General features: G+C 31.1%; 1 protein-coding gene across 1 annotated transcript; it reads left to right on the top strand.

Annotated features, from left to right (window-relative positions):
• Window positions 1–6,973: 6,973 nt before the first annotated feature.
• On the top strand, window positions 6,974–7,989 carry LOC139505102 (ATP-dependent RNA helicase glh-1-like). Its single transcript, XM_071294914.1, has 2 exons — window positions 6,974–7,208; window positions 7,841–7,989. Exons 1-2 carry the CDS (start codon window positions 6,974–6,976, stop codon window positions 7,987–7,989), a joined length of 384 nt encoding a protein of 127 aa, XP_071151015.1.
• Window positions 7,990–14,607: the final 6,618 nt, after the last annotated feature.

Below are 14,607 nucleotides of genomic sequence, written 5' to 3'. Positions count from 1 at the left end.
AAAATTTTAGTTTTGTATATAATATCTATCTTAAAATACAGCTACAACTTCTATTTCATCTTATTTTATTTTTTTATTTTGCAGGAATAAAAAAATAAAAACACCATACATTTATGATATTTCACGAATAATTAGGTAAAATGTTCTACTCTAAACAGTCGAAACGGTACCTATGATACTCATTTATACGTGTGATGTATCAGTTATAAATGTTACACCTAGTGATTCATCAAAACTTCATGAACATTCATAAATACTTTTAATGAACATTTCATGAATTTTTATGAGCAGCTAGTGATTCATCAAAACTTCATGAACATTCATAAATACTTTTAATGAACATTTCATGAATTTTTATGAGCAGCTAGTGATTCATCAAAACTTCATGAACATTCATAAAATACTTTTAATGAACAGTTCATGAATTAAATTCATGAACCTTCATTTATGAATCATTTATGAATTTTCATGTACCATTCATGAACATTCACGAACCATTCATGATAGTTCATGAAGTCATGAATTTCTTCTCGCCGGGGGAGGAATATACAACATTTTTACCAGTGACAAACATTAGATAAGAACATTTCAAATTTTAAAACATTTTATTATATTTTATTTTATTTTATTCTCAAAAACTGTATGACTTTATTAACATATTTCATTCTCTTTCACTAAATACATTCAATACATGTAACCAATAACAACATGGACAATAATAGAACACTATGACGTCAAATATTTGATGCCGCATTTTAGTACTTCAGAGCTTATTTTTATGTATACTATGTCCTGATGACGCCGATCTAATCGGTGAAACATGTCGACTTAATAAAAATTGCAGATAACTTAAGTGTTGTTGTCAATCTAGTGGCTATTAGATTTTTTCTTTCTTTTGACAACCCTGCATACCGTCGGTATCCACTTAAGGAATCTCTACCTTCACGAAACTTCAGAGGCGTTGGTTCAGCAATCCGCTATTTATTAATATAGTACAAAATTCCATACAAACAAAAATAATTTTGACATATTTAATTTTTTTTCAAGAATGTTGAAAAAAACCTACGCTAGCATTAGGAGTTGGTGGCAGTGGTAAAGTCAACGTAGCGTAGTAAAGAGGACTCAATCAAATATTCATTCTTAATAAAAGTACAGAAAAAATGTTTCATCTTGAAGAATTTAGGACTTTTTTTTTTTTTTACATATATTGCCACTAAATGGAAGTAGTCTGTTTTCTGGTGTTTATTCTTCTCACGGGTAATCTTGAAAACATAATATATATAAAAATAAGATGTGGTATGATTCCTAATAAGAGATCAAAATGACACAGAACTTTTCTTTTATATGTATTCAATTATATTTTATATGTTAAAAAGAATGTGTTCATAGAACACCCATGCAGCATTCACAGTATCATTTTCGATGTTCAGTGAAACATGAAATTGTGGTCAAAACTGTAATTTGGCATTAACGCTAGAAAGATCATATGATAGGGAACATGTGTACTAAGTTTCAACTTGATTGGACTTCAACTTCATTTAAAATAAACCTACCTTAACTAATAACTGAAACCCAAAGAGGGACAGACAGACGAAGGAAATTTTTAATCCACAGACCCAAATGTAATGCTCCTACAACAATTATATAGCTTTTTCAAAATAGAATATATTTATTCTTATTCTAAATCTATATCTATATCTATTTTTTTACCCAAAATCATGGCATATTTCTGGAGAAAAGTTGGTCATTCTCTTCTTCTGTGTCTTTTGATACAAAAAAGTGGAAAAACAATGTTTGCTAGATGAAATAAAACCAAATAAACGAGAAAATGAGGAAAACCAATTTCTACAAACTGAGGCTTCATTTTGAAATAATTCATCAATCAAATCAAAACTATCTGAACCAAAAACTAATTTTAATTTAGAACTAAAGTCATAATCAGAACATTTCTTTCCATTGAAATTAAATTTAACAGAAATTCCAGAACTAAGACAAAAACAGCAATCAATTGGGTTTTCTTTTGTTGGTGTGGTATCTGCATGATCTGTATTTTCCATTTAAAAGAGATGACAAAATTGTATATTTTTGGTAATTAGAATTATCTGATCATTTTAATGTAAATATTGAGCAATGAAAATGGTCTCCGAACAATTGGAAATAATCAACATGATCAATCAAATTTATATTTTTTCTCATTAAAATGTAAGAGTTCAGAATAAAATAAAATCTGAAATAACTCATAAACTGTTATAACTTGTACCAGATGGGATGATTAAATCCAATAGAATTTGTCTATGTATCTCATCATGTGATATATAGAACCAATGAAAAGAACTAAATTCAATAAGAAACATTTTACTTATGGCCTAGCCAAGATCAGATGTGCATTTCATATTGGGTCTATGTTATAGGCTTGTAAAGACCATGAAAGACAAGAAGATAAACTTTACACAAGTAATACATCTTTGAACTGAAGAAGAGAATGTAGGGCTTCACAATGAATATCAAATATCATGTATAGGTGTTACCGTTTTGAAAAAAACCCACTAAAATACACGCTGAAAATGGGCAAAATTTCACGTTATGTTGTTTCATTTAAAATTTCGCTGTTTTAATCAATTGGTCCGAGAACACAATTATTTCGTAGTGCATTTCTTTTAGAACATAAATGAAAATAAAAAAAATCCCACCTGCGCTTTCTCAAAGAAATTTTTACAGTGTGTTGTACTACTTTTGGGACAAATTATATCAAAATTATAGAAAACTTCATCGGCTCTAACTCAAAATATGGACAATTCTATGTTTAGGGCGTCTTGAAATCTTTTGACAGCTTCCGAAGTGCTAATTTTTAACCTTTTTCAGCTGGACCAAATCACTACTTTCCTTTAAAATTCTGGACCCAAATATTTTTACAGTGTAATTTCACTCCCCTACTTGCAATTTGAGGCATTAAACATGGAGAAATAAATTTGGAAGGGGTATAAAAATTAATGGCAAGTAACCCACTGTCAACACTAGGGACTATATATATATTCGTGAACAACGAAAATCAAGGGACGACAATTGTGGTCTCGGACCAATTGATAGTTAATAAGTTAACTTAATTTGAACTACATTACTGGTTCATTGCTATAAACAATTAATTCATCTTTCTTTTACTGTTTGTTGCAACAAAAAATCTTCACTGGTTACAAAGTTATGATAAAAAGTTGAATACTATGCGCTTGTTATGAAATTTTGTACTTTTGTTTTTAGCTTGCTCAGTGTAGTGATAAAAGAGAAAAATAAATCAAATTTATGCTATTATGTGTTTTGTTTTCTCTTCTAGTATATACATTATCAAAAACTAACTCATTTATCAAAATTGAAGTACCCTAGCTGGAGATATATATGCCATCAAAGTTGAATATACAAATAAAGTGAAAAAATGTCTTGTCCGTAGACATGCATTCCCTAGTAAACTGGAAGCATTATTACATTAATGTTGCATTGCTAAGTTCCTGTTCTTTTGTAGATATGAAAACACTACTAACATTTTTTTCTACCATCTATTAATAGAGGGAAAAATTCAAAAATATGTCAGAATGTCTTGTCCGTAGACACATGTCTTGTCCGTAGACATGTCTTTTTATCAATATTGCTTGGCTTTATGGGTCTTAATTAGTCCTATGTGTTGTTTAAACTTAGAAATATCTTATTTCTAATAAATAAATGGTAATTTAAGTGTTCTCAATTTTTGTAAAATTACTTTACAGGAGTGGATTTTAAAAAGTGTCAGATTATCAGTCATAAAAAGCATACCTTATTTTACTTCAATATTGTTTATTCCAGTTGCTGCATACCTTAAAAGATTAACTAAATCAAATGAAGAAAAAGTATTTTTCTCTCTCTAACTTTATCTTTTGCATTTCAGTATTAACAGCAGATGAGGAAGTGTCTACAGACAAGACACTTGTACATAACAAGTATTAAATTCAATTATTTGTCTGCTATGGAACTTAAATCTTATTTATAGGTGATGAAAGTTATCTATTCAAATTAAAACTCAGTATTTTCAACATAAATATAGTCACAATTGATTCTAACAGATTTTTTTGACTGAAATTGTCTTGTCCATAGACATTACCACAATATATTTGTATCCAATTTCCTTGAGTTCAGCCTAATATGATAGGTAAAATGTATGTTATTTTTTCAAGAGAACACATTTAACTATGTCAAAATTGAGTTTTAATAATAGTTTGATTGTTTTAAACAGTCAGAGATATGGATTTCAGTTAAAAGAATGTGTCTTCATTTTGGCTTAATCAATAAATTATTGAGCATGTTGAGATATGTAAAGAATTATGGGTACATTTTTATATTTTTCAAACTTAAAAAACACCGCTTAAAACTTAATTAGTAACTTTAAATCTTAACTTTAACAATCATCTTTGAAAGCATTTAATTGAATATCAATAAAATGTCTTGTCCGTAGACATTAACAAAATGTATTTGTTTCCATTTTCCTCGAAGTTAAGCATCATTTGATAGATAAACCTGATAAAATGTATGGTTTTTTTCAAGATAACACTTTCAGCTATATCAAAATTAGGTTTTAATAATGCATTTCATTAAATATGAATACAATGTCTTGTCCGTAGACAAAACATATAAATTGTATTGCTAAGTTTGATTGTTTATTGTAAGAATATGCATCAAGTTATTTTAATGTTCTATACACCAAAAGAAAGGGTTCTTTTGGAAGTTTTGTTATTTATAGATAATTTTAGATACAGTTTTATCAGATAAGATTAATGATCAAAGAAAGCTACTGTTGTTTGAAATAACTGTGAGTCAAACATGTTCTTGTTAATTTTTTTTCAATTAAAATGTTTGATATTCAATAGTTCTAAACATATTTTGTTGTCTTTGTCATTGACCAAAAATCTGTCACTGGTGACCATGTCTTGAAGGCAACCATTAAAGAAAATTATACAGTTTTTAAACAAAAACTGCATGTAATTATATAAATGCTTCCAGTGTTAGCCTAACGATGGCAATTTTTCATAATTTAAACCATTTTTGAACCAAAATATCAAAAGAGTTTTTCAATGAGGTGATACTCATTTTTGACTTCATGTGAAACACAAAATGCACATATCTGATCATGCTGATTGTGGCTAGGCCGAAATAAAACTGATAAATATTATTACTTTAGAAACATTTTTGCAAATAACAGTGAAATGAAAACTGAGACATTTCTGGATTATCCAAGAACTTGAATTATTTTCACAGAAATAAAGAAATGTACAATTATGTAATTCCCAAAGCCGTTATACAATGATTTTCAAGTTTTTCATATAACATTTTGGAAGCAAACTTTACAAACAACTGACATTGGCAATTTTGTAATATGCCTTATTTCAAACGTTTTGATTGGTCTAACTGTTTGCTATTTTGTAATACCAAAGATTTTCTCCCGCCCATTTACAACATTTTAGAAGCCCAGCGACGATATAATAGCATTTCAAGATGTCATAATTATTTGGACTAAATTACACAGTGCTTTATTTAATATGCAAAATACGCATAAGTGCACATCCTTTAATGATTGAAAGGGGAAGACATCTTAATATTCCTAGAGAGGAAAGATACTGTCCTGTCTACATGTAAAAATGGGGAAATTGAGGATGAACAACATTTCTTATTTAAATGTAATAGATATACCTCAAAGCGAGAAATATTAGAAAATAAAATAAATGTTATATTTCAAATACAGCGGAACATTACCGCTGATGAAAAAATATCTCTATTGGTCAATAATAGCTCAGCATTATTACTTGGACTGTCTTCCTCTTTCATATCAGAATGTCTAAATATAAGAAATAGTGAACTTATATAATACATCATTTTGTAACTTTTCATAATTTAGCATGATATGTTATCATGGAACCTTTCATTCTACCATGTCAATTATTATAGTTGTATGTAACGCCATAGGTCTTAACCATTTATTGTTATAAATGAGTTTGTGCCAATAAAAATATTTGTATTTGTATTTGTAATAGAATATTACTTTCTGTTTGGTGGAATTATGAAATAGAAGTCAAAGGGGGGCGTACGTCCTCTACGCCCTCCTCTGGATCCGCCACTGACTAAGTAAGGTTGTCTATCAATAATATCACTAACCTGATGACATTAGATATGGCACAAAATGTGCACCCGAATATAGGTATCTTGTTTTGTTACCCCCATTGAAGCAATGGTTACATTGGTTACATTGGTTACACACATGGACCTTAAGTAAATGATATGCAATAGTGACTTAATCTGTTGCAAACTGTACATGCATGGCTGTCCATGGGGAATCCAGTAAAAATTTGTAACAAGCCTGGGAAAGTTGGGTTACAATGGTTACATGCATGGGAAATCAGGTTACAATGGCTACATACATGAAGAATAGGGTAACAATGTAACATGCATGGAGAAATCGGTTATAATGTTTACATGCATGGAGAATCAGGTTACAATGGTTACATACATGGGAAAGTCGGGTTACAATGGTTACATACATGGGGAAAGTCAGGTTACAATGGTTACATGCATAGAGAATCAGGTTACAATGGTTACACGCATGGAGAATCAGGTTACAATGGTTACATACATGGAGAATCAGGTTACAATGGTTACATACATGGAGAATCAGGTTACAATGGTTACATACATGGGAAAGTCAGGTTACAATGGTTACATGCATGGAGAATCAGGTTACAATGGTTACACGCATGGAGAATCAGGTTACAATGGTTACATGTATGGGAAAGTCAGGTTACAATGGTTACATACATGGGAAAGTCAGGTTACAATGGTTACATGCATAGAGAATCAGGTTACAATGGTTACACGCATGGAGAATCAGGTTACACTTACAATGGTTACATACATGGAGAATCAGGTTACAATGGTTACATACATGGAGAATCAGGTTACAATGGTTACATACATGGAGAATCAGGTTACAATGGTTACATGCATAGAGAATCAGGTTACAATGGTTACACGTATGGAGAATCAGGTTGCAATGGTTACATACATGGAGAATCAGGTTACAATGGTTACATACATGGGAAATCAGGTTACAATGGTTATATACATGGGAAAGTTGGGTTACAATGGTTACATGCATGGAGAATCAGGTTACAATGGTTACATACATGGGAAATCAGGTTACAATGGTTACATTCATGGGAAATCAGGTTACAATGGTTACATACATTGGAAATCAGGTTACAATGGTTACACGCATGGAGAATCAGGTTACACGCATGGAGAATCAGGTTACAATGGTTACATACATGGGAAATCAGGTTACAATGGTTACATACATGGGAAATCAGGTTACAATGGTTACACGCATGGATAATCAAGTTACAATGGTTACACGCATGGAGAATCAGGTTACAATGGTTACATGCATGGAGAATCAGGTTACAATGGTTACATACATGGGAAAGTCGGGTTACAATGGTTACATGCATGGAGAATCATGTTACATTGGTTACATACATGGGAAAGTCAGGTTACAATGGTTACATACATGGGAAAGTCAGGTTACAATGGTTACATGCATGGAGAATCAGGTTACAATGGTTACATACATGGGAAAGTCAGGTTACAATGGTTACATGCATGGAGAAGGGAAAGTCAGGTTACAATGGTTACATACATGGGAAATCAGGTTACAATGGTTACACGCATGGAGAATCAGGTTACAATGGTTACATACATGGGAAATCAGGTTACAATGGTTACACGCATGGAGAATAAGGTTACAATGGTTACACGCATGGAGAATCAGGTTACAATGGTTACATGCATGGAGAATCAGGTTACAATGGTTACATACATGGAGAATCAGGTTACAGTGGTTATATACATGGGGATTCAGGTTACAATGGTTACATACATGGGGATTCAGGTTACAATGGTTACATACATGGAGAATGAGGGTTACAATGGTTACATACATGGGGATTTATGTTACAATGGTTACATACATGGGGATTCAGGTTACAATGGTTACATACATGGGGATTCAGGTTACAATGGTTACATACATGGAGAATGAGGGTTACAATGGTTACATACATGGGAAAGTCAGGTTACAATGGTTACATACATGGGAAAGTCAGGTTACAATGGTTACATGCATAGAGAATCAGGTTACAATGGTTACATACATGGAGAATCAGGTTACAATGGTTACATACATGGAGAATCAGGTTACAATGGTTACATGCATAGAGAATCAGGTTACAATGGTTACACGTATGGAGAATCAGGTTGCAATGGTTACATACATGGAGAATCAGGTTACAATGGTTACATACATGGGAAATCAGGTAACAATGGTTACATACATGGGAAAGTTGGGTTACAATGGTTACATGCATGGAGAATCAGGTTACAATGGTTACATACATGGGAAAGTTGGGTTACAATGGTTACATGCATGGAGAATCAGGTTACAATGGTTACATACTAGTACATGGGAAAGTCAGGTTACAATGGTTATATGCATGGAAAATCAGGTTACAATGGTTACATGTATGGAGAATCAGGTTACAATGGTTACATACATGGGAAATCAGGTAACAATGGTTACATACATGGGAAAGTTGGGTTACAATGGTTACATGCATGGAGAATCAGGTTACAATGGTTACATACATGGGAAAGTCGGGTTACAATGGTTACATACATGGGAAATCAGGTTACAATGGTTACACGCATGGAGAATCAGGTTACAATGGTTACATACATGGGAAATCAGGTTACAATGGTTACACGCATGGAGAATCAGGTTACAATGGTTACATGCATGGAGAATCAGGTTACAATGGTTACATACATGGAGAATCAGGTTACAGTGGTTATATACATGGGGATTCAGGTTACAATGGTTACATACATGGAGAATTTGGTTACAATGGTTACACGCATGGGGAATCAGGTTACAATGGTTACATACATGGAGAATTTGGTTACAATGGTTACATACATGGGGATTCAGGTTACAATGGTTACATACATGGAGAATGAGGGTTACAGTGGTTACATACATGGGGATTCAGGTTACAATGGTTACATACATGGAGAATGAGGGTTACAATGGTTACATACATGGGGATTTATGTTACAATGGTTACACACATGGGGATTCAGGTTACAATGGTTACATACATGGGGATTCAGGTTACAATGGTTACATACATGGAGAATGAGGGTTACAATGGTTACATACATGTACATGGAGAATGAGGGTTACAATGGTTAATTACATGGTGATTTGTTTATCTTTTGATGTGAACTTCCTTTTATATGAAATAAATTTTAGATTTTATGTTTCTGAGTTATGGGGTTAATTATCATTAAAAAAAAGAGGGATCTTCAAGTTTTCGAACAATAACTCAAGAATGCTATCATTGACTTGCAAGAACTTCTGCTGAATTGTTTATATCACAGACATATAATATAGAATTATATGTCTCAGTTCATATCTGCATGAACTCCCTTTAGATTCTCATAAATTTTAGATTTTACGTTTATTGGGTTTCTTCAGGGTTAATTCACCGTCATAATAATTAAAAGAAGGATGATTTCCAAGATTTCGACAAAAAATCAAAAATGCTTTCAGCAGTTCTCATAAAACTTTGGTGAATTGTTTATCATCTATTGATGTAAGCTCCTTTTAGAATTGTTTTAATTTAAGATTTTACATATCTATTCATTGAAAAAAGGGGAATTTCCCAGTTTTAGAACAATAACTCAAAAGAATTTAAGGGTTCCATGGAACATAGTGTCTCGCCTACTTTATGAATGTAATTAATGTTTAGAGAACTTTAACTGCAGATTTTATGTGCTGTTAACTGGAAGAATATATAGAAAAACTGGAAATATATTTTTACAAAATTTCCTTCTGCATACTATAGCTATTAATCATAAATAAGCTTCTGTCCAAGTTTGGTACCTTAGAAATCCAGGATAGTTAAAGAAAGTTATTAAAATTTTAAAAACTTTAACCACTGATTGAATATTTGTGGACGCCCTTGATGCACCCGATGGAATGTAGAATCGCTATGTCTTGCTTTTTTCGACAAAAGTCAAAGGCTTGACAAAAATGATTTAAGGAATTGTCATGAAATTGTAAATTGTTTATATCTATTTATGTGAACTCCCTTTTGATTTTCAGAAATTTCAAGTATGCCATTGAGAAGTAATTGAACATTATTCTTTGCAAATTTGACAGGCGTATCATGCGCTCATGGTGCAGATGTTTATTTTATTTGGCCCTAGCCATATTTGATGACTGTCATTTGACACTTGTGATGTATTTTATCAATTGTAGATTAAATTTTATGTAACATATGTTCATTTCTCTGTTTAGAAAATTGTTCATAAGCCTTGTCAAAAGTAAATCTATAAAATTTTAATCATATATTTCTTAAAATACAAACTTTTTTTTAAAACAAGTTTGTATACGACCGCAAAAAAATATTTTGCGTCCTATATCACTGTATATTGGGTGATGTTGTCGTTGTCTGCGTCGTACAAAGACACATTTTGTTTCCGGACAAAAACTTAAGTGTAATGAATGCATCTCTATGAAATTTTACCAGAAGGTTCAATACCACAAAGAAAAAGTGGGGGTTTTTGGGAAGACTGGGTATGAGTTTGTCTCAACATACTCTAAATGTGCTTTTCAAGGTCATAACTTAAAAGTCTGTTTTTGTCCAGACATACTTTATACTTTATGATATAAAATCTGTTTGAAAATGTCTTATGCATGTACAATCTGAACTGACTTGGTGTCTTCTGTGAGTAAAATAAAAAAAAAAATATTCTGAGACAGACCTCAGAGACTAAGTATAACACAGTAGTCTCGGGACCAACTTAGTGAAGTTGTTAAACTCCCTTAGTAGAAGGACTTTGTTAATGTTCATGTCAAGACCAATTACGGAATCACATTTAGCCTGGGAACATTCTTTTGAATAATTCGGTGTTTTATCTGAATTCATAAATGTTAATTGATTATATGATTGTGTTTTTTTTGTGTTGACAATGATCATCTAAAAAAAATTAACAATATGCTGGTTGTTAATCTTGAACAGTAAAAAAACCTGAAACAACATCTTCTACTCATTATTTTAGTCTAACTTTTTTATATAATGCTATTCAATTTTTAAACTTGCCTTAAAATTAATGAATTAATAAACATCTTCCCCAATGTAACATTATATCAATTTGTTTATTACTTATAATTTAAACTCTGTTTATAACCTACAGTCCAAACTCTGTTTATTACATATTATTTAAACTCTGGGTATAACTTACAATCTTAACCTTGTTTATTACTTATAATTCAAACTCAGATTAATACCTAATTTATAAATGTTTACATCTTACATATTGTCTATTCTAGAGACATATAATATATGCATTATATGTTTCTGTCATTTCATATTTCATATTTGCATGGCATAATATATCTATATAATTATTTGTTTCAAATGGAAAGTTGTAAATTTCTTCAACATGCATGGACATGTTCAAATGTAAATCAAATAGGTTAGAAAAATAAATATAATTAATATCAAAATTATTGAATTAAAATTAGAGTGTGTCCTTGTATTCATGTACGTATTTATTGAAAAAAAACTGTATTAAAATAAACCCTAAAAAAAGGTTAGTCCTAAAATAAAACCATTCCCTTTATATTGAAAGGTTTAAAGACATTAAAATGAAATTTTAAATTTGTTTAACTTATATCAAAACTATAAATATGTTATATACATGTGAAATTCAACAAGAATAAACAGATTGTTGAAGAATTGGTTGATAAGATAATCAATGTCTTTGCCTCTCTGTAATTGTTAATTTTTATAGGGATAGTGATCCGGTGGCGGCGGCGTTAGCTTAGTGCTTAAAAGCTTAATATTTTAGAAGGTGGAAGACCTGGAAGCGTCATACTTGGTATATAGATGCCTCATGTTAGGAAGTTTCCGTCAGTCACATGTCCAATGTTCTTGACCTCATTTTCATGGTTCAGTGGTTATAGTTAAGTTGTTGTGTTTTGGTCTGTATTACTTATGCTGTATGTAGTGAATGTAGGACAGAAAGTCACAGGACAAAAAGTCACAGACAAAAAGTCACGGACAAAAAGTCACAGGACAAAAAGTCACAACTCATTTTTCTGATTATTTTCTTTCAATAAAAAATGCTTATTTTTACAAAAACATTTTTGTATTTTTCTTGAAGTATTGTATATTAAACAACTTTGTAAGCAAAATTTATCAAAAAAATATCAAAGATGATCAAATAATTGTTAAGAAAACAAAATTAGGTCTACTATTTGGTGTATAGAATGATTGAATGGTGTACATGTCTAGCTGACAGGTGTCATCTGAACTTGACCTCATTTTCATGGCTCATTGGTCAAAGTTAAAGTTTTTAATTGAGTTTTGGTATTTTTTTCTAATGCTATATGCAATAGATTAACTAGATTTGGTGTATGAAATATTTTATGATTTATATGTCAGTAGCGCAGGTTTTATTTGACCTTGACCTTATTTTCACAGTTCATTGGTCAGTGTTAAGTTTTTGTGTTTTGGTTTGTTTTTCTTTAAATATAAACAATAGGTCAACTATATTTGTTGTATGGTAGAATTGTTAGCTGTAAGCTGAAAGTTAAGAAGACCGCATTAAATAATTTTAATTTATAGCATTATGAATGCAATCTCCTTTATGAATGCAGGAAAGAAAGTCACAGGATTCTATTTTGGAAATTTTAGAAGAAACTGGGACTTCAGAGGCGGATTTAGAGGGGTTTTCAGGGGCCAGGCCCCACTTTTCTGGGATAAAAATGGTTGATGATATAGGGAATCACTGAAGCATGACTGGAGTGGGCCCATCTTAGGCAGTTAGTGGGCCCCACTTATGAAAATGTCTGGATCCGCCACTTTTAAACACAGGTGGTTAAACATGATGGGACTTGAGAATGTTTTGGTAGTAATTGGTGCTTACAACTACAGCAAAGGACTTGTCTTGGTGCACTAGAAACAAAGTTTTAAAACTAATTACGGTACCATAAATCAGTGTTTTAGAAGCACAGAGTGCATATATGAAAACATTTAAGAAAGATCTGAGAGTCTTTGTTCAAATTGCTTAATTGGTGAAGTTGAAGATGAGCTTTATTTATTTGTTAGAATGCCCTCTTTTTGATATTCAGAGGGAAGATTTTTTTTAAATACATTTCTCACAATTGTTATAATTTTAAAAATTTAAATAAATCTTATAAATTGTTATGGCTCTTACCCAAGAAAATTTAACTCTTATGGAAAAATTATATTTGTGACCGTTTTGAATTAAGGGGATCAGGTATACATATTGAATATAAGTCGAGTACTAGTAAACGATTTGAGAATGAATGCATATAATATAATTTCATTCTTTTAATTATTCACAATATATATGTGGTTTTGGTTCTGCTTCTGCCCAATGCTTATATACTAAATATATATTTACATTTGACTATTATTGTTGTTGTTACCAATTATGTAAATCAATTGTATCTGATTTTATGCCCCTTATGGGCCCTGTAATTTGGGAAATAAAAAAAATATTCTATACTATTCTATTCTATTATATTCTATTCTATGATGTAAGAAAAGATAAGCATATAAAACCATAAATAAAAATTTTGGTATTTACAGATATTATGACTTTGTAATTAAATTACTTTATAATCAGCACATTACACATGACTGATGACTTAGTGCAAATTGCAAATTATCATGTTCAATCAACCATATCAGAGACATAAATACACACTGACCATATCCAATAAACAATTGAAAATTTAATGGTCATGATGGTAGTTATTGACTTCACTGAATGGCTTGGGGTTACAAATAAGGCATCCCCCTAAAGTCTCAATTTATTGTAAAAGAAGGTGATTTTATTGCAACTATTTTGCTTCATAACAAGAACGTGATGATGAGCGGTGAAAATATTGAAATATATCTATAGGTCTGTTTTTTGTTAATTAATATATGACAAGGTATATATTTTTTATTAACAAAATATATGAAAAGGGTGGGGTATCGTACTTGATGTTTCAGCTGCTCACCCCTACCAAAAAAAGTTTGAAGTGGCCCCCCTCCCAAGCCTAAAGTAACATAAAATCCAAATTTATTTGTTTAAACAATATTTATTCAAAAAAGTGCATGAAATATAAATATACAATATAAATACAGGGATTCGGAAACAAGAAAAACTTATATAAATCCGTCTCCCTTAAGAAAAAATGACAAAATTAGGAACATAGTATATAAGAAACTCGTATAATCTAATTTTCAATTCACATTTAACATGTTTATTCTGTGGTTTGCCAGTTACTCAGAAGTCAGTTTGATCGAAAAATGGGATCAACTCTTTTTATTATAATTATGGTTCATGTATCTGAGAAATGTGTAAATGTTCCAAAAAAAAGGTAACATTAAATCAAAGTTTCAACATCTAAATCGACATCGACATAAAGATAATTGTTATGGACCAAATCTCCCT

Source organism: Mytilus edulis, unplaced genomic scaffold (genome assembly GCF_963676685.1).
Source record: "Mytilus edulis unplaced genomic scaffold, xbMytEdul2.2 SCAFFOLD_194, whole genome shotgun sequence".
NCBI classification, from domain to species: Eukaryota; Metazoa; Mollusca; class Bivalvia; order Mytilida; family Mytilidae; genus Mytilus; species Mytilus edulis.
The sequence above is the reverse complement of the archived record's forward strand: the minus strand, read 5'-3'. Positions and strand labels throughout refer to the sequence as shown.

Coding starts and splice junctions, on each gene's coding strand:
- LOC139505102 (XM_071294914.1), top strand. CDS start 6,974: ATGGTTACATACATGGAGAATCAGGTTACAATGGTTACATGCATAGAG. Junction 7,209..7,840: donor TTACATACATGGGAAATCAG/GTTACAATGGTT, acceptor ATGGAGAATCAG/GTTACAATGGTTACATGCAT.